This window comes from Convolutriloba macropyga, chromosome 9, assembly GCF_964194025.1.
Source record: "Convolutriloba macropyga chromosome 9, txConMacr16.3, whole genome shotgun sequence".
In the NCBI taxonomy this organism is placed as follows: domain Eukaryota; kingdom Metazoa; phylum Xenacoelomorpha; order Acoela; family Convolutidae; genus Convolutriloba; species Convolutriloba macropyga.
Genome location: NC_134476.1, coordinates 16,452,713 through 16,471,628, shown reverse-complemented (window position 1 = coordinate 16,471,628; position 18,916 = coordinate 16,452,713). Strand labels below are relative to the sequence as shown.

Genomic DNA, 18,916 nt, shown 5'->3' with positions numbered 1-18,916 from the left:
AGATAAACCTTTTACAATTCAGATATGCCTATTGTGGTCACCCCACTGCTGTCAGAGACGCGGGACTAAGAAAGGTCCCAAACAGCAGCAAGGAAACCAAAATGAACAAATATTCTTTTTTGTTGACCCTAAGGAATGTTTTTTATTTTCAGAAAACAAATTTTCATTAGCTAGCGAAGGCCCAGGATTAACAGGTAAATGAATAATCCAAATAGAACTTAACTGCTTAAAAATTTATTAAACATAATCAAAGCGCTGCATCGAAGAGCAAGGCATTTATTTTTTAATGAATAGATAAACCTTTTACAATTCAGATATGCCTATAGTGGTCACCCCACTGCTGTCAGAGACGCGGGACTAAGAAAGGTCCCAAACAGCAGCAAGGAAAGCAAAATGAACAAATATTTTTTTTTGTTGACCATAAGGAGGGTTTCAAGCATTTCTACTCATTTCTGACCCCAACATAGGTCATGCTATTAAGGTGAAAATCTATAGAAAGCATTGTTGTTGTTGTATGGATATGCATATGAGTTGTTAGAGTACTGTCTGTTTACGAGAGGGTTTTTCGACGACATTTTTTTAAAGCTTGAAGTGTTAGAGATGCAAGTGTTTGTCGTATTGGCATAATTAGGATAATTCTCTGGGGTTTTCGAAGTCAGACAATCGGAAGTGTCTAACAGAATTCGCATTAGATGGTTTTTTAGAAAACGAATCTCACTTCGATAATTTAAGTGAACATCGTCATGATACAGTTTATAGTACTCGCTGTTCTCGTAGACCGTTAAGTCAATTTCACGCCAATGTTATCTCTTTTTGCCCCGATCTCTTTTATCAATTTGTTGAATTCCACAATATTGATATCAGGATATGTTTTGTAGTAGGTTTTGATTAATTCAATGAACTCTTCATATATCCTCTTTTTTGCCATATTCGCACTTGTATTTTTCATCGGGATTACTATCATCAGTTAAAATACGTCTGGATTGAAACTTTCCCGACATCATTTGACGTCATTTGATGTTTACTAACATCAAATGACGTCAAGTGATGTCGGGAAAGTTTCAATCCAGACATATTTTAACTGAAGATAGTAATCCCGATGAAAAATACAAGTGCGAATATGGCAAAAAATAGGATATAAGATGAGTTCATTGAATTAATCAAAACCTACTGCAAAACATATCCTGATATCAATATTGTGGATTTCAACAAATTGATTAAAGTGATCGGGGCAATATATCCTTTTTTTGCGATATTCGCACTTGTATTTTTCATCGGGATTACTATCATCAGTTAAAATATGTCTGGATTGAAACTTTCCCGACATCATTTGACGTCATTTGATGTTTGCTAACATCAAATGACGTCAAATGATGTCGGGAAAGTTTCAATCCAGACATATTTTAACTGATGATAGTAATCCCGATGAAAAATACAAGTGCCAATATGGCAAAAAATAGGATATATGATGAGTTCATTGAATTAATCAAAACCTACTACAAAACATATCCTGATATCAATATTGTGGATTTCAACAAATTGATTAAAGAGATCGGGGCGATGGTAGAATTTGAGAATAAATCAGAGAGAAGCTATGTTTTAGTCAGAGTATGAATGCAGAAAAAACAATGAAATTAGAAGGTCTTTTTAGCTGAGAATAGATCAACTGTTCAATAGAAAAGCGCAACTGTCTTTGGGTAGAAAAGCGCAACTGTCTGTGAATAGAAAAGCGCAACTGTCTGTGTATAGAAAAGCGGAACTGTCTGTAAATTAAACAACTATCTGTGAACAGAAAAGTAAAGCTTAGGAACGTGGACGGTTTTTTCTAGCGCGCTGTGCCTTGTTATTACATAAATTCAAAGTATTCACTGCCAAGTTTTCAGCGCCGCCACGTCGGCCTGGGTGTTCTGCTGAATTGATTTAACTAGGTCGTTTGTTTACCAACGTGGTCATTTGATACAATCATGAAATTAAAAAAACTAGCAATTTAAAACCTTAGAAAATTTAGACTGTAAAAGTTTGTCATCGTAAAATAAAGAAAACAATTAAAATTGACTTGACAACAAACAGAAACTAGGGCTAATCCATTGCTCGTTCGATTTAGTTAAATTAAATCAAAACTCAATTGACCCTATTCTTAAAGTACTATTATCCTAATATCAAAAACGAATTAATATTTCTATTAGAGAAAAATGCAAGGAACATATATCTCCGTAAACAGCTTTAAACTCAAAGAACCCTTAAAAAATCAAATTGTCGATGATGGTTATTATTAAGCTTGGGGATGGAATTATACAAAGATGATGGAATTACTAAAAACTGTGAACAAACAAAAAGAAAAATAATACCCGACTAATGAAGGCTAAAACCCCCGAAAAACCGATTCTCTGCAAAAATAACAGCTACCAAGAAGCCCAATAAATCTCTCGTTCATTCTTAATAATTTTTCAAGGTAAACCTCGAAAGTCCTGAGCAAAAATAGCTGAGAGTACACTATTCCGCGCCATATAATCAGGTTGCTGGCGTAACGAGAGAAGCATGGCCAAAGTGATAAAATAGCTTTGTACAAAATAGATTAGGAACTGTAGTAGCTATGATTGACAGATAGAGAAATAATTACGTATTAGAGCCCAATGTAAAGAAACTTTTAAAGAAAAACAAATAGAAAAGAAAACAAGTGTTGAAGATAAGCCTAAGAAATTGAAATAATCACAAAAAAGCAATTCAATAAATTCTCCTATTAGGATGTTCTACGTTTGACTGGCTTTTTAGTAGTACCACCAACAACTTTCAACGAACCAGTTTTTTTATATCAATCACCTCACTAAGTTGAGTCTGAATAATCAGACAAAATTGGAGAAGCAACATAGAGCTATAGAGTTCAAGACTTTCGCGCGTTCATTTTTGTTTCCAGACCATGTAATTTTGAACATACGACTCCCTCCTTGTGCGTTCAATTTGCTCTGGATAAATCGACTTTTGGTCTGGGATCTCAGCCTGTGATAAAACTTGTAACTGCCTCGCGCGCCCCTGCAATTTATAACATTAAAGAACGAGAACTAGAGTAACTCATAGAATCTAACCGGGGTCTTAGAAGACTTTCAACGAAATAGAATCATAATCGATCCCATAAAACATCCATTCATGGAAGCAGTACACTTCCCTTAAACGGGTTCAAAAATGGGCTCAGTTAACAAACAATCCCGTTCATTATTTCAGGGTTGACGCAATCTCAGGTTGGATGGGTGACTGCAGCAATCGAGATCACAGGACTGATTTCGTCTCTATTTATCGGATCCATCATAACACCTGGCAACCTGCGACAGTTTTTCCTCCTCGGACTACTTTGGAGTTCATCGTCTGTTGTTTGTTTCGGATGGTCTGCAAACTCCAGAGATGGGACTATTTTTTTCTTACTCTGCTTGTTGACTCGCTGCTCAAATGGTATTTCGCATCGGAGAACCTGAAATTTGAAAATAATTTATAGAAACGCTTGAAATTTAGATTCAAAAATGGCGAAACAATTTTTTTTGATTTGATGGCCTAAGTATTTGGCTAAAATTTTCTATGAACCCTGTAGGGAAGAAAAATCGATATTTTCAAACTTGATCTTTCCCCGGGTCGCCACTTCCTAGTAGTCATACAAGGATCATATATGATGTCATACAAATCATAACGTATTTCCTAGTACGATCCTTGTATGACTACTAGGAAATCATATATGATCCTTGTATGAAATCAAGGAAATCATAAATGCTAACTAATACTGCTCGTAGATCGCAAGCATTCGAAAACCGATAGCCGACCCAATGAAACCACTGCGAGCTGACCTATGACCTATGAAATCATTTATGATCCTTGTATGACTACTAGGAAATCATATATGATCCTTGTATGACTACTAGGAAACCATATATGATCCTTGTATGACTACTAGGAAATCATATATGATCCTTGTATGACTACTAGGAAATCATATATGAGCCTTGTATGACTACTAGGAAATCATATATGATCCTACAAGGATCATATATGATTTCTTAGTAGACATACAAGGATCATAGATGATTTCTTAGTAGTCATACAAGGATCAAATATGATTTCCTAGTAGTCATACAAGGATCAAATATGATTTCCTAGTAGTCATACAAGGATCATAAATACTACTAAGAAATCACGCACAGGGCAAGGTCCCAGATAAGCCGGGACCTAAACAGCACAAGAAAGAAAGCAATGGTAGCACCAATAAAGAAAGGGCTGGGTCCCAGATAAGCCGGGACCTAAAGAACACAAGCAGGCGAGAACATGAGAGGCAGTCCATGAGTGATTTCGATGCAACGGTAGCAACTGCTGGCTACCGGGGCACCAAAAACACTCAAATAGTGCATCTCAGAAAAGGAAAGGGGAGCTCCGGTTAAGCCAGAGCACTAAATCTAAAGCGGCTAGTCCCAGATAAGTCGGGATCTAAACAAAACAAAAAGAGGAAAGCGAAAAAGAGCAAACAAACGAAAAGGCGGGGCTGTCCCAGATAAGCCGGGATCTAAACAGCACAAGAAAGAAAGCAATGGTAGCACCAATAAAGAAAGGGCTGGGTCCCAGATAAGCCGGAACCTAAAGAACACAAGCAGGAGAGAACATGAGAGGCACTCCATGAGTGATTTTGATGCAACGGTAGCAACTGCTGGCTACCGGGGCACCAAACACACTCAAATAGTGCATCTCAGAAAAAGAAAGGGGAGCTCCGGTTAAGCCAGAGCACAAAATCTAAAGGGGCTATTCCCAGATAAGCCGGGATCTAAACAAAACAAAAACAGGAAAGCGAAAAAGAGCAAACAAACGAAAAGGCGGGGCTGTCCCAGATAAGCCGGGATCTAAACAGCACAAGAAAGAAAGCAATGGTAGCACCAATAAAGAAAGGGCTAGGTCCCAGATAAGCCGGGACCTTAAGAACACAAGCAGGAGAGAACATGAGAGGCACTCCATGAGTGATTTCGATGCAACGGTAGCAACTGCTGGCTACCGGGGCACCAAAAACACTCAAATAGTGCATCTCAGAAAAAGAAAGGGGAGCTCCGGTTAAGCCAGAGCACTAAATCTAAAGGGGCTAGTCCCAGATAAGCCGGGATCTAAACAGAACAAAAACAGGAAAGCAAAAAAGAGCAAACAAACGAAAAGGCGGGGCTGTCCCAGATAAGCCGGGATCTAAACAGCACAAGAAAGAAAGCAATGGTAGCACCAATAAAGAAAGGGCTGGGTCCCAGATAAGCCGGGACCTAAAGAACACAAGCAGGAGAGAACATGAGAGGCACTCCATGAGTGATTTTGACGCAACGGTAGCAACTGCTGGCTACCGGGGCACCAAAAACACTCAAATAGTGCATCTCAGAAAAGGAAAGGGGAGCTCCGGTTAAGCCAGAGCACAAAATCTAAAGGGACTATTCCCAGATAAGCCGGGATCTAAACAAAACAAAAACAGGAAAGCGAAAAAGAGCAAACAAACGAAAAGGCGGGGCTGTCCCAGATAAGCCGGGATCTAAACAGCACAAGAAAGAAAGCAATGGTAGCACCAATAAAGAAAGGGCTAGGTCCCAGATAAGCCGGGACCTTAAGAACACAAGCAGGAGAGAACATGAGAGGCACTCCATGAGTGATTGCGATGCAACGGTAGCAACTGCTGGCTACCGGGGCACCAAAAACACTCAAATAGTGCATCTCAGAAAAGGAAAGGGGAGCTTCGGTTAAGCCAGAGCACAAAATCTAAAGGGGCTATTCCCAGATAAGCCGGGATCTAAACAAAACAAAAACAGGAAAGCGAAAAAGAGCAAACAAACGAAAAGGCGGGGCTGTCCCAGATAAGCCGGGATCTAAACAGCACAAGAAAGAAAGCAATGGTAGCACCAATAAAGAAAGGGCTAGGTCCCAGATAAGCCGGGACCTTAAGAACACAAGCAGGAGAGAACATGAGAGGCACTCCATGAGTGATTGCGATGCAACGGTAGCAACTGCTGGCTACCGGGGCACCAAAAACACTCAAATAGTGCATCTCAGAAAAGGAAAGGGGAGCTCCGGTTAAGCCAGAGCACTAAATCTAAAGGAACTAGTCCCAGATAAGCCGGGATCTAAACAAAACAAAAACAGGAAAGCAAAAAAGCAAACAAACGAAAAGGCGGCCATTTTCGTTTGTTTGCGTGAAACTGCATACCGACACTCTTTTGAGCGCAAAATTTGACAACGACATGAGTACTTTTTTGTCGACAACCCAGATCAATAATTCTTATTGTTTCAGCGCCTACTAGGATGCATACACTCCTACTTTAGCCCTCATTTCATTTGAACAAGTCCTTGACTGGATTGAAAAACACTTTTCGTGAAACTGCATACCGACACTCTTTTGAGCGCAAAATTTGACAACGACATGAGTACTTTTTTCGTAGACCACCCAGATCAAAAATTCGTGCTGATTCAGAACTTACTAGGATGCTTACACCCCTACTCCAGCCCTCATTCAATTTGAACAAGTCCTTGACTAGATTGAAAAACACTTTTCGTGAAACTACATTCCGAGACATTTATAGGCGCGAAATTTGACAACGACATGAGTTCTTTTTTCTTGGACAACCCAGATCAAATATTTTTTCTGATTCAGAACCAACTAGGATGCTTACACCCCTACTCCAGCCCTCATTCAAATTGCACAAGCCCTTGACTAGATTGAAAAACACTTTTCGTGAAACTGCACACCGACACTCTTTTGAGTGCAAAATTTGACAACGACATGAGTACTTTTTCCGTAAACCATCCAGATCAAAAATTCCTTCTGATTCAGAACCTACTAGGATGCTTACACTCCTACTCCAGCCCTCATTCAATTTGCACAAGTCCTTGACTAGATTGAAAAACACTTTTCGTGAAACTGCACACCGACACTCTTTTGAGCGCAAAATTTGACAACGACATGAGTACTTTTTTCGTAGACAACCCAAATCAAAAACTCTTTCTGCTTCAGCACCTACTAGGATGCATACACTCCTACTTTAGCCCTCATTTCATTTGAACAAATCCTTGACTAGATTGAAAAACATTTTTCGTGAAACTGCATACCGACACTCTTTTGAGCGCAAAATTTGACAACGACATGAGTACTTTTTTCGTAGACCACCCAGATCAAAAATTCCTTCTGATTCAGAACATACAAGGATGCCTACACTCCTACTCCAGCCCTCATTCAATTTGCACAAGCCCTTGACTAGATTGAAAAACACTTTTCGTGAAACTGCACACCGACACTCTTTTGAGTGCAAAATTTGACAACGACATGAGTACTTTTTTCTTAGACAACCCAGATCAAATATTCTTTCTGATTCAGAACCTACTAGGATGCTTACACTCCTACTCCAGCCCTCATTCCATTTGAACAAGTCCTTGACTAGATTGAAAAACACTTTTCGTGAAACTGCACACCGACACTCTTTTGAGCGCAAAATTTGACAACGACAGGAGTAGATTTTTCGTAGACAACCCAGATCAATATATCTTGCTGTTTTGGCACCTACTAGGATGCATACACTCCTGCTTTAACACTCATTTCGTTTGAACAAGTCCTTGACTAGATTGAAAAACACTTTTCGTGACACTGCACACCGACACTCTTTTGAGCGCAAAATTTGACAACGACATGAGTACTTTTTTCGTAGACAACCCAGATCAATAATTCTTTCTGTTTCAGCACATACTAGGATGCATACACTCCTACTTTAGCCCTCATTTCATTTGAACAAGTCCTTGACTGGATTGAAAAACACTTTTCGTGAAACTGCATACCGAGACTTTTATAGGCGCGAAATTTGACAACGACAAGAGTACTTTTTTCTTAGACAACCCAGATCAAAAATTCCTCCTGCTTCAGAACCTACTAGGATGCATACACTCCTACTCTAGCCCTCATTTCATTTGAATAAGTCCTTGACTAGATTGAAAAACACTTTTCGTGAAACTGCATACCGAGACTTTTATTGGCGCGAAATTTGACAACGACATGAGTACTTTTTTCGTAGACAACCCAGATCAATAATTCTTTTTGTTTCAGCACCTACTAGGATGCATACACTCCTATTTTAGCTCTCATTTCATTTGAACAAGTCCTTGACTAGATTGAAAAACACTTTTCGTGAAACTGTATAACAAAACTCTTTTGAGCGCAAAATTTGACAACGACATGAGTTCTTTTTTCTTGGACAACCTAGATCAAATATTCTTTTTGATTCAGAACCTACTAGGATGCTTACACCCCTACTCCAGCCCTCATTCAAATTGCACAAGCCCTTGACTAGATTGAAAAACACTTTTCGTGAAACTGCACACCGACACTCTTTTGAGTGCAAAATTTGACAACGACATGAGTACTTTATTCTTAGACAACCCAGATCAAATATTCTTTCTGATTCAGAACCTACTAGGATGCTTACACTCCTACTCCAGCCCTCATTCCATTTGAACAAGTCCTTGACTAGATTGAAAAACACTTTTCGTGAAACTGCACACCGACACTCTTTTGAGCGCAAAATTTGACAACGACAGGAGTACTTTTTTCGTAGACAACCCAGATCAATATATCTTGCTGTTTCGGCACCTACTAGGATGCATACACTCCTGCTTTAACACTCATTTCGTTTGAACAAGTCCTTGACTAGATTGAAAAACACTTTTCGTGAAACTGCACACCGACACTCTTTTGAGCGCAAAATTTGACAACGACATGAGTACTTTTTTCGTAGACAACCCAGATCAATAATTCTTTCTGTTTCAGCACATACTAGGATGCATACACTCCTACTTTAGCCCTCATTTCATTTGAACAAGTCCTTGACTGGATTGAAAAACACTTTTCGTGAAACTGCATACCGAGACTTTTATAGGCGCGAAATTTGACAACGACAAGAGTACTTTTTTCTTAGACAACCCAGATCAAAAATTCCTCCTGCTTCAGAACCTACTAGGATGCATACACTCCTACTCTAGCCCTCATTTCATTTGAATAAGTCCTTGACTAGATTGAAAAACACTTTTCGTGAAACTGCATACCGAGACTTTTATTGGCGCGAAATTTGACAACGACATGAGTACTTTTTTCGTAGACAACCCAGATCAATAATTCTTTTTGTTTCAGCACCTACTAGGATGCATACACTCCTATTTTAGCTCTCATTTCATTTGAACAAGTCCTTGACTAGATTGAAAAACACTTTTCGTGAAACTGTATAACAAAACTCTTTTGAGCGCAAAATTTGACAACGAGATGAGTACTTTTTTCGTAGACCACCCAGATCAAAAATTCTTGCTGATTCAGAACTTACTAGGATGCTTACACTCCTACTCCAGTCCTCATTCAATTTGAACAAGTCCTTGACTAGATTGAAAAACACTTTTCGTGAAACTGCATTCCGAGACATTTATAGGCGCGAAATTTGACAACGACATGAGTATTTTTTCTTAGACAACCCAGATCAAATATTCTTTCTGATTCAGAACCTACTAGGATGCTTACAATCCTACTCCAGCCCTCATTCCATTTGAACAAGTCCTTGACTAGATTGAAAAACACTTTTCGTGAAACTGCACACCGACACTATTTTGAGCGCAAAATTTGACAACGACAGGAGTACTTTTTTCGTAGACAACCCAGATCAAAAAATCTTTCTGTTTCGGCACCTACTAGGATGCATACACTCCTGCTTTAACACTCATTTCATTTGAACAAGTCCTTGACTAGATTGAAAAACACTTTTCGTGAAACTGCACACCGACACTCTTTTGAGCGCAAAATTTGACAACGACATGAGTACTTTTTTCGTAGACAACCCAGATCAATAATTCTTTCTGTTTCAGCACCTACTAGGATGCATACACTCCTACTTTAGCCCTCATTTCATTTGAACAAGTCCTTGACTGGATTGAAAAACACTTTTCGTGAAACTGCATACCGAGACTTTTATAGGCGCGAAATTTGACAACGACATGAGTACTTTTTTCTTAGACAACCCAGATCAAAAATTCCTCCTTCTTCAGAACCTACTAGGATGCTTACACTCCTACTCTAGCCCTCATTTCATTTGAATAAGTCCTTGACTAGATTGAAAAACACTTTTCGTGAAACTGCATACCGAGACTTTTATTGGCGCGAAATTTGACAACGACATGAGTACTTTTTTCGTAGACAACCCAGATCAATAATTCTTTCTGTTTCAGCACCTACTAGGATGCATACACCTCTACTTTAGCTCTCATTTCATTTGAACAAGTCCTTGACTAGATTGAAAAACACTTTTCGTGAAACTGTATACCAAAACTCTTTTGAGCGCAAAATTTGACAACGAGATGAGTACTTTTTTCGTAGACCACCCAGATCAAAAATTTTTGCTGATTCAGAACTTACTAGGATGCTTACACTCCTACTCCAGTCCTCACTCAATTTGAACAAGTCCTTGACTAGATTGAAAAACACTTTTCGTGAAACTGCATTCCGAGACATTTATAGGCGCGAAATTTGACGACATGAGTATTTTTTCTTAGACAACCCAGATCGAATATTCTTTCTGATTCAGAACCTACTAGGATGCTTACACTCCTACTCCAGCCCTCATTCCATTTGAACAAGTCCTTGACTAGATTGAAAAACACTTTTCGTGAAACTGCACACCGACACTATTTTGAGCGCAAAATTTGACAACGGCAGGAGTACTTTTTTCGTAGACAACCCAGATCAATAAATCTTTCTGTTTCGGCACCTACTAGGATGCATACACTCCTGCTTTAACACTCATTTCATTTGAACAAGTCCTTGACTAGATTGAAAAACACTTTTCGTGAAACTGCACACCGACACTCTTTTGAGCGCAAAATTTGACAACGACATGAGTACTTTTTTCGTAGACAACCCAGATCAATAATTCTTTCTGTTTCAGCACCTACTAGGATGCATACACTGCTACTTTAGCTCTCATTTCATTTGAACAAGTCCTTGACTAGATTGAAAAACACTTTTCGTGAAACTGTATACCAAAACTCTTTTGAGCGCAAAATTTGACAACGAGATGAGTACTTTTTTCGTAGACCACCCAGATCAAAAATTCCTGCTGATTCAGAACTTACTAGGATGCTTACACTCCTACTCCAGTCCTCATTCAATTTGAACAAGTCCTTGACTAGATTGAAAAACACTTTTCGTGAAACTGCACACCGACACTCTTTTGAGCGCAAAATTTGACAACGACATGAGTACTTTTTTCGTAGACAACCCAGATCAAAAACTCTTTCTGCTTCAGCACCTACTAGGATGCATACACTCCTACTTTAGCCCTCATTTCATTTGAACAAATCCTTGACTAGATTGAAAAACATTTTTCGTGAAACTGCATACCGACACTCTTTTGAGCGCAAAATTTGACAACGACATGAGTACTTTTTTCGTAGACCACCCAGATCAAAAATTCCTTCTGATTCAGAACATACAAGGATGCCTACACTCCTACTCCAGCCCTCATTCAATTTGCACAAGCCCTTGACTAGATTGAAAAACACTTTTCGTGAAACTGCACACCGACACTCTTTTGAGTGCAAAATTTGACAACGACATGAGTACTTTTTTCTTAGACAACCCAGATCAAATATTCTTTCTGATTCAGAACCTACTAGGATGCTTACACTCCTACTCCAGCCCTCATTCCATTTGAACAAGTCCTTGACTAGATTGAAAAACACTTTTCGTGAAACTGCATTCCGAGACATTTATAGGCGCGAAATTTGACAACGACATGAGTATTTTTTCTTAGACAACCCAGATCGAATATTCTTTCTGATTCAGAACCTACTAGGATGCTTACACTCCTACTCCAGCCCTCATTCCATTTGAACAAGTCCTTGACTAGATTGAAAAACACTTTTCGTGAAACTGCACACCGACACTATTTTGAGCGCAAAATTTGACAACGGCAGGAGTACTTTTTTCGTAGACAGCCCAGATCAATAAATCTTTCTGTTTCGGCACCTACTAGGATGCATACACTCCTGCTTTAACACTCATTTCATTTGAACAAGTCCTTGACTAGATTGAAAAACACTTTTCGTGAAACTGCACACCGACACTCTTTTGAGCGCAAAATTTGACAACGACATGAGTACTTTTTTCGTAGACAACCCAGATCAATAATTCTTTCTGTTTCAGCACCTACTAGGATGCATACACTGCTACTTTAGCTCTCATTTCATTTGAACAAGTCCTTGACTAGATTGAAAAACACTTTTCGTGAAACTGTATACCAAAACTCTTTTGAGCGCAAAATTTGACAACGAGATGAGTACTTTTTTCGTAGACCACCCAGATCAAAAATTCCTGCTGATTCAGAACTTACTAGGATGCTTACACTCCTACTCCAGTCCTCATTCAATTTGAACAAGTCCTTGACTAGATTGAAAAACACTTTTCGTGAAACTGCACACCGACACTCTTTTGAGCGCAAAATTTGACAACGACATGAGTACTTTTTTCGTAGACAACCCAGATCAAAAACTCTTTCTGCTTCAGCACCTACTAGGATGCATACACTCCTACTTTAGCCCTCATTTCATTTGAACAAATCCTTGACTAGATTGAAAAACATTTTTCGTGAAACTGCATACCGACACTCTTTTGAGCGCAAAATTTGACAACGACATGAGTACTTTTTTCGTAGACCACCCAGATCAAAAATTCCTTCTGATTCAGAACATACAAGGATGCCTACACTCCTACTCCAGCCCTCATTCAATTTGCACAAGCCCTTGACTAGATTGAAAAACACTTTTCGTGAAACTGCACACCGACACTCTTTTGAGTGCAAAATTTGACAACGACATGAGTACTTTTTTCTTAGACAACCCAGATCAAATATTCTTTCTGATTCAGAACCTACTAGGATGCTTACACTCCTACTCCAGCCCTCATTCCATTTGAACAAGTCCTTGACTAGATTGAAAAACACTTTTCGTGAAACTGCATTCCGAGATATTTATAGGCGCGAAATTTGACAACGACATGAGTATTTTTTCTTAGACAACCCAGATCGAATATTCTTTCTGATTTAGAACCTACTAGGATGCTTACACTCCTACTCCAGCCCTCATTCCATTTGAACAAGTCCTTGACTAGATTGAAAAACACTTTTCGTGAAACTGCACACCGACACTATTTTGAGCGCAAAATTTGACAACGGCAGGAGTACTTTTTTCGTAGACAACCCAGATCAATAAATCTTTCTGTTTCGGCACCTACTAGGATGCATACACTCCTGCTTTAACACTCATTTCATTTGAACAAGTCCTTGACTAGATTGAAAAACACTTTTCGTGAAACTGCACACCGACACTCTTTTGAGCGCAAAATTTGACAACGACATGAGTACTTTTTTCGTAGACAACCCAGATCAATAATTCTTTCTGTTTCAGCACCTACTAGGATGCATACACTGCTACTTTAGCTCTCATTTCATTTGAACAAGTCCTTGACTAGATTGAAAAACACTTTTCGTGAAACTGTATACCAAAACTCTTTTGAGCGCAAAATTTGACAACGAGATGAGTACTTTTTTCGTAGACCACCCAGATCAAAAATTCCTGCTGATTCAGAACTTACTAGGATGCTTACACTCCTACTCCAGTCCTCATTCAATTTGAACAAGTCCTTGACTAGATTGAAAAACACTTTTCGTGAAACTGCACACCGACACTCTTTTGAGCGCAAAATTTGACAACGACATGAGTACTTTTTTCGTAGACAACCCAGATCAAAAACTCTTTCTGCTTCAGCACCTACTAGGATGCATACACTCCTACTTTAGCCCTCATTTCATTTGAACAAATCCTTGACTAGATTGAAAAACATTTTTCGTGAAACTGCATACCGACACTCTTTTGAGCGCAAAATTTGACAACGACATGAGTACTTTTTTCGTAGACCACCCAGATCAAAAATTCCTTCTGATTCAGAACATACAAGGATGCCTACACTCCTACTCCAGCCCTCATTCAATTTGCACAAGCCCTTGACTAGATTGAAAAACACTTTTCGTGAAACTGCACACCGACACTCTTTTGAGTGCAAAATTTGACAACGACATGAGTACTTTTTTCTTAGACAACCCAGATCAAATATTCTTTCTGATTCAGAACCTACTAGGATGCTTACACTCCTACTCCAGCCCTCATTCCATTTGAACAAGTCCTTGACTAGATTGAAAAACACTTTTCGTGAAACTGCACACCGACACTCTTTTGAGCGCAAAATTTGACAACGACATGAGTACTTTTTTCGTAGACAACCCAGATCAATAATTCTTTCTGTTTCAGCACCTACTAGGATGCATACACTGCTACTTTAGCTCTCATTTCATTTGAACAAGTCCTTGACTAGATTGAAAAACACTTTTCGTGAAACTGTATACCAAAACTCTTTTGAGCGCAAAATTTGACAACGAGATGAGTACTTTTTTCGTAGACCACCCAGATCAAAAATTCCTGCTGATTCAGAACTTACTAGGATGCTTACACTCCTACTCCAGTCCTCATTCAATTTGAACAAGTCCTTGACTAGATTGAAAAACACTTTTCGTGAAACTGCATTCCGAGACATTTATAGGCGCGAAATTTGACAACGACAAGAGTATTATTTCTTAGACAACCCAGATCAAATTTTCTTTCTGATTCAGAACCTACTAGAATGCTTACACTCCTACTCCAGCCCTCATTCCATTTGAACAAGTCCTTGACTAGATTGAAAAACACTTTTCGTGAAACTGCACACCGACACTATTTTAAGCGCAAAATTTGACAACAACAGGAGTACTTTTTTCGTAGACAACCCAGATCAATAAATCTTTTTGTTTCGGCACCTACTAGGATGCATACACTCCTGCTTTAACACTCATTTCATTTGAACAAGTCCTTGACTAGTTTGAAAAACACTTTTCGTGAAAATGCACACCGACACTCTTTTGAGCGCAAAATTTGACAACGACATGAGTACTTTTTTCGTAGACAACCCAGATCAATAATTCTTTCTGTTTCAGCACCTACTAGGATGCATACACTCCTACTTTAGCCCTCATTTCATTTGAACAAGTCCTTGACTAGATTGAAAAACACTTTTCGTGAAACTGTATACCAAAACTCTTTTGAGCGCAAAATTTGACAACGAGATGAGTACTTTTTTCGTAGACAACCCAGATCAATAATTCTTTCTGTTTCAGCACCTACTAGGATGCATACACTGCTACTTTAGCTCTCATTTCATTTGAACAAGTCCTTGACTAGATTGAAAAACACTTTTCGTGAAACTGTATACCAAAACTCTTTTGAGCGCAAAATTTGACAACGAGATGAGTACTTTTTTCGTAGACCACCCAGATCAAAAATTCCTGCTGATTCAGAACTTACTAGGATGCTTACACTCCTACTCCAGTCCTCATTCAATTTGAACAAGTCCTTGACTAGATTGAAAAACACTTTTCGTGAAACTGCATTCCGAGACATTTATAGGCGCGAAATTTGACAACGACAAGAGTATTATTTCTTAGACAACCCAGATCAAATTTTCTTTCTGATTCAGAACCTACTAGAATGCTTACACTCCTACTCCAGCCCTCATTCCATTTGAACAAGTCCTTGACTAGATTGAAAAACACTTTTCGTGAAACTGCACACCGACACTATTTTAAGCGCAAAATTTGACAACAACAGGAGTACTTTTTTCGTAGACAACCCAGATCAATAAATCTTTTTGTTTCGGCACCTACTAGGATGCATACACTCCTGCTTTAACACTCATTTCATTTGAACAAGTCCTTGACTAGATTGAAAAACACTTTTCGTGAAAATGCACACCGACACTCTTTTGAGCGCAAAATTTGACAACGACATGAGTACTTTTTTCGTAGACAACCCAGATCAATAATTCTTTCTGTTTCAGCACCTACTAGGATGCATACACTCCTACTTTAGCCCTCATTTCATTTGAACAAGTCCTTGACTGGATTGAAAAACACTTTTCGTGAAACTGCATACCGAGACTTTTGTAGGCGCGAAATTTGACAACGACATGAGTACTTTTTTCTTAGACAACCCAGATCAAAAATTCTCCTTCTTCAGAACCTACCAGGATGCTTACACTCCTACTCTAGCCCTCATTTCATTTGAATAAGTCCTTGACTGGATTGAAAAACACTTTTCGTGAAACTGCATACCGAGACTTTTATAGGCGCGAAATTTGACAACGACATGAGTACTTTTTTCTTAGACAACCCAGATCAAAAATTCCTCCTTCTTCAGAACCTACTAGGATGCTTACACTCCTACTCTAGCCCTCATTTCATTTGAACAAGTCCTTGACTAGATTGAAAAACACTTTTCGTGAAACTGCACACCGACACTCTTTTGAGCGCAAAATTTGACAACGACATGAGTACTTTTTTCGTAGACAACCCAGATCAATAATTTTTTCTGTTTCAGCACCTACTAGGATGCATACACTCCTACTTTAGCTCTCATTTCATTTGAACAAGTCCTTGGCTAGATTGAAAAACACTTTTCGTGAAACTGTATACCAAAACTCTTTTGAGCGCAAAATTTGACAACGAGATGAGTACTTTTTTCGTAGACCACCCAGATCAAAAATTCCTGCTGATTCAGAACTTACTAGGATGCTTACACCCCTACTCCACCCCTCATTCAATTTGAACAAGTCCTTGACTAGATTGAAAAACACTTTTCGTGAAACTGCACACCGACACTCTTTTGAGCGCAAAATTTGACAACGACATGAGTACTTTTTTCGTAGACAACCCAGATCAATAATTCTTTCTGTTTCAGCACCTAATAGGATGCATACACTCCTACTTTAGCTCTCATTTCACTTGAACAAGTCCTTGGCTAGATTGAAAAACACTTTTCGTGAAACTGTATACCAAAACTCTTTTGAGCGCAAAATTTGACAACGAGATGAGTACTTTTTTCGTAGACCACCCAGATCAAAAATTCCTGCTGATTCAGAACTTACTAGGATGCTTACACCCCTACTCCAGCCCTCATTCAATTTGAACAAGTCCTTGACTAGATTGAAAAACACTTTTCGTGAAACTGCACACCGACACTATTTTGAGCGCAAAATTTGACAACGACAGGAGTACTTTTTTCGTAGACAACCCAGATCAATAAATCTTTCTGTTTCGGCACCTACTAGGATGCATACACTCCTGCTTTAACACTCATTTCATTTGAACAAGTCCTTGACTAGATTGAAAAACACTTTTCGTGAAACTGCACACCGACACTCTTTTGAGCGCAAAATTTGACAACGACATGAGTACTTTTTTCGTAGACAACCCAGATCAATAATTCTTTCTGTTTCAGCACCTACTAGGATGCATACACTCCTACTTTAGCCCTCATTTCATTTGAACAAGTCCTTGACTGGATTGAAAAACACTTTTCGTGAAACTGCATACCGAGACTTTTGTAGGCGCGAAATTTGACAACGACATGAGTACTTTTTTCTTAGACAACCCAGATCAAAAATTCCTCCTTCTTCAGAACCTACTAAGATGCTTACACTCCTACTCTAGCCCTCATTTCATTTGAATAAGTCCTTGACTAGATTGAAAAACACTTTTCGTGAAACTGCATACCGAGACTTTTATAGGCGCGAAATTTGACAACGACATGAGTACTTTTTTCTTAGACAACCCAGATCAAAAATTCCTCCTTCTTCAGACCCTACTAGGATGCTTACACTCCTACTCTAGCCCTCATTTCATTTGAATAAGTCTTTGACTGGATTGAAAAACACTTTTCGTGAAACTGCATACCGAGACTTTTATAGGCGCGAAATTTGACAACGACATGAGTACCTTTTTCTTAGACAACCCAGATTAAAAATTCCTCCTTCTTCGGAACCTACTAGGATGCATACACTCCTACTTTAGCCCTCATTTCATATGAAGAAATCCTTGACCAGATTGAAAAACACTTTTCGTGAAACTGCATACCGACACTCTTTTGAACAAAAAATTTGACAACGACATGAGTACTTTTTTCGTAGACCACCCAGATCAATAAATCTTTCTGTTTCGGCACCTACTAGGATGCATACACTCCTGCTTTAACACTCATTTCATTGAACAAGTCCTTGACTAGATTGAAAAACACTTTTCGTGAAACTCAACACCGACACTCTTTTGAGCGCAAAATTTGACAACGACATGAGTACTTTTTTCGTAGACAACCCAGATCAATAATTCTTTCTGTTTCAGCACCTACTAGGATGCATACACTCCTACCTTAGCCCTCATTTCATTTGAATAAGTCCTTGACTGGATTGAAAAACACTTTTCGTGAAACTGCATACCGAGACTTTTATAGGCGCGAAATTTGACAACGACATGAGTAATTTTTTCGTAGACAACCCAGATCAAAAATTAAATTCCTCCTGCTTCAGAACCTACTAGGATGCATACACTCCTACTCTAGCCCTCATGTCATTTGAATAAGTCCTTGACTAGATTGAAAAACACTTTTCGGAAATCTGCATACCGAGACTTTTATAGGCGCGAAATTTGACAACGACATGAGTGCTTTTTTCGTAGACGACCCAGATCAATAATTCTTTCTGTTTCAGCACCTACTAGGATGCATACACTCCTACTTTAGCCCTCATTTGATTTGAACAAGTCCTTGACTGGATTGAAAAACACTTTTCGTGAAACTGCATACCGAGACTTTTATAGGCGCGAAATTTGACAACGACATGAGTACTTTTTTCTTAGACAACCCAGATCAAAAATTACTCCTGCTTCAGAACCTACTAGGATGCATACACTCCTACTCTAGCCCT

At 38.9% G+C, this 18,916-nt stretch overlaps 1 protein-coding gene across 1 annotated transcript in view; it reads left to right on the top strand.

The window, feature by feature from the left end:
• Positions 1–18,916, top strand: part of LOC142346078 (MFS-type transporter SLC18B1-like) — a 116,615-nt gene that overhangs the window by 18,648 nt on the left and 79,051 nt on the right. The window contains exon 4 of the mRNA XM_075398576.1: positions 3,220–3,444. Within this exon, the coding sequence (XP_075254691.1) occupies positions 3,220–3,444 (225 nt within the window). The remainder of the gene's footprint in view (positions 1–3,219; positions 3,445–18,916) is intronic.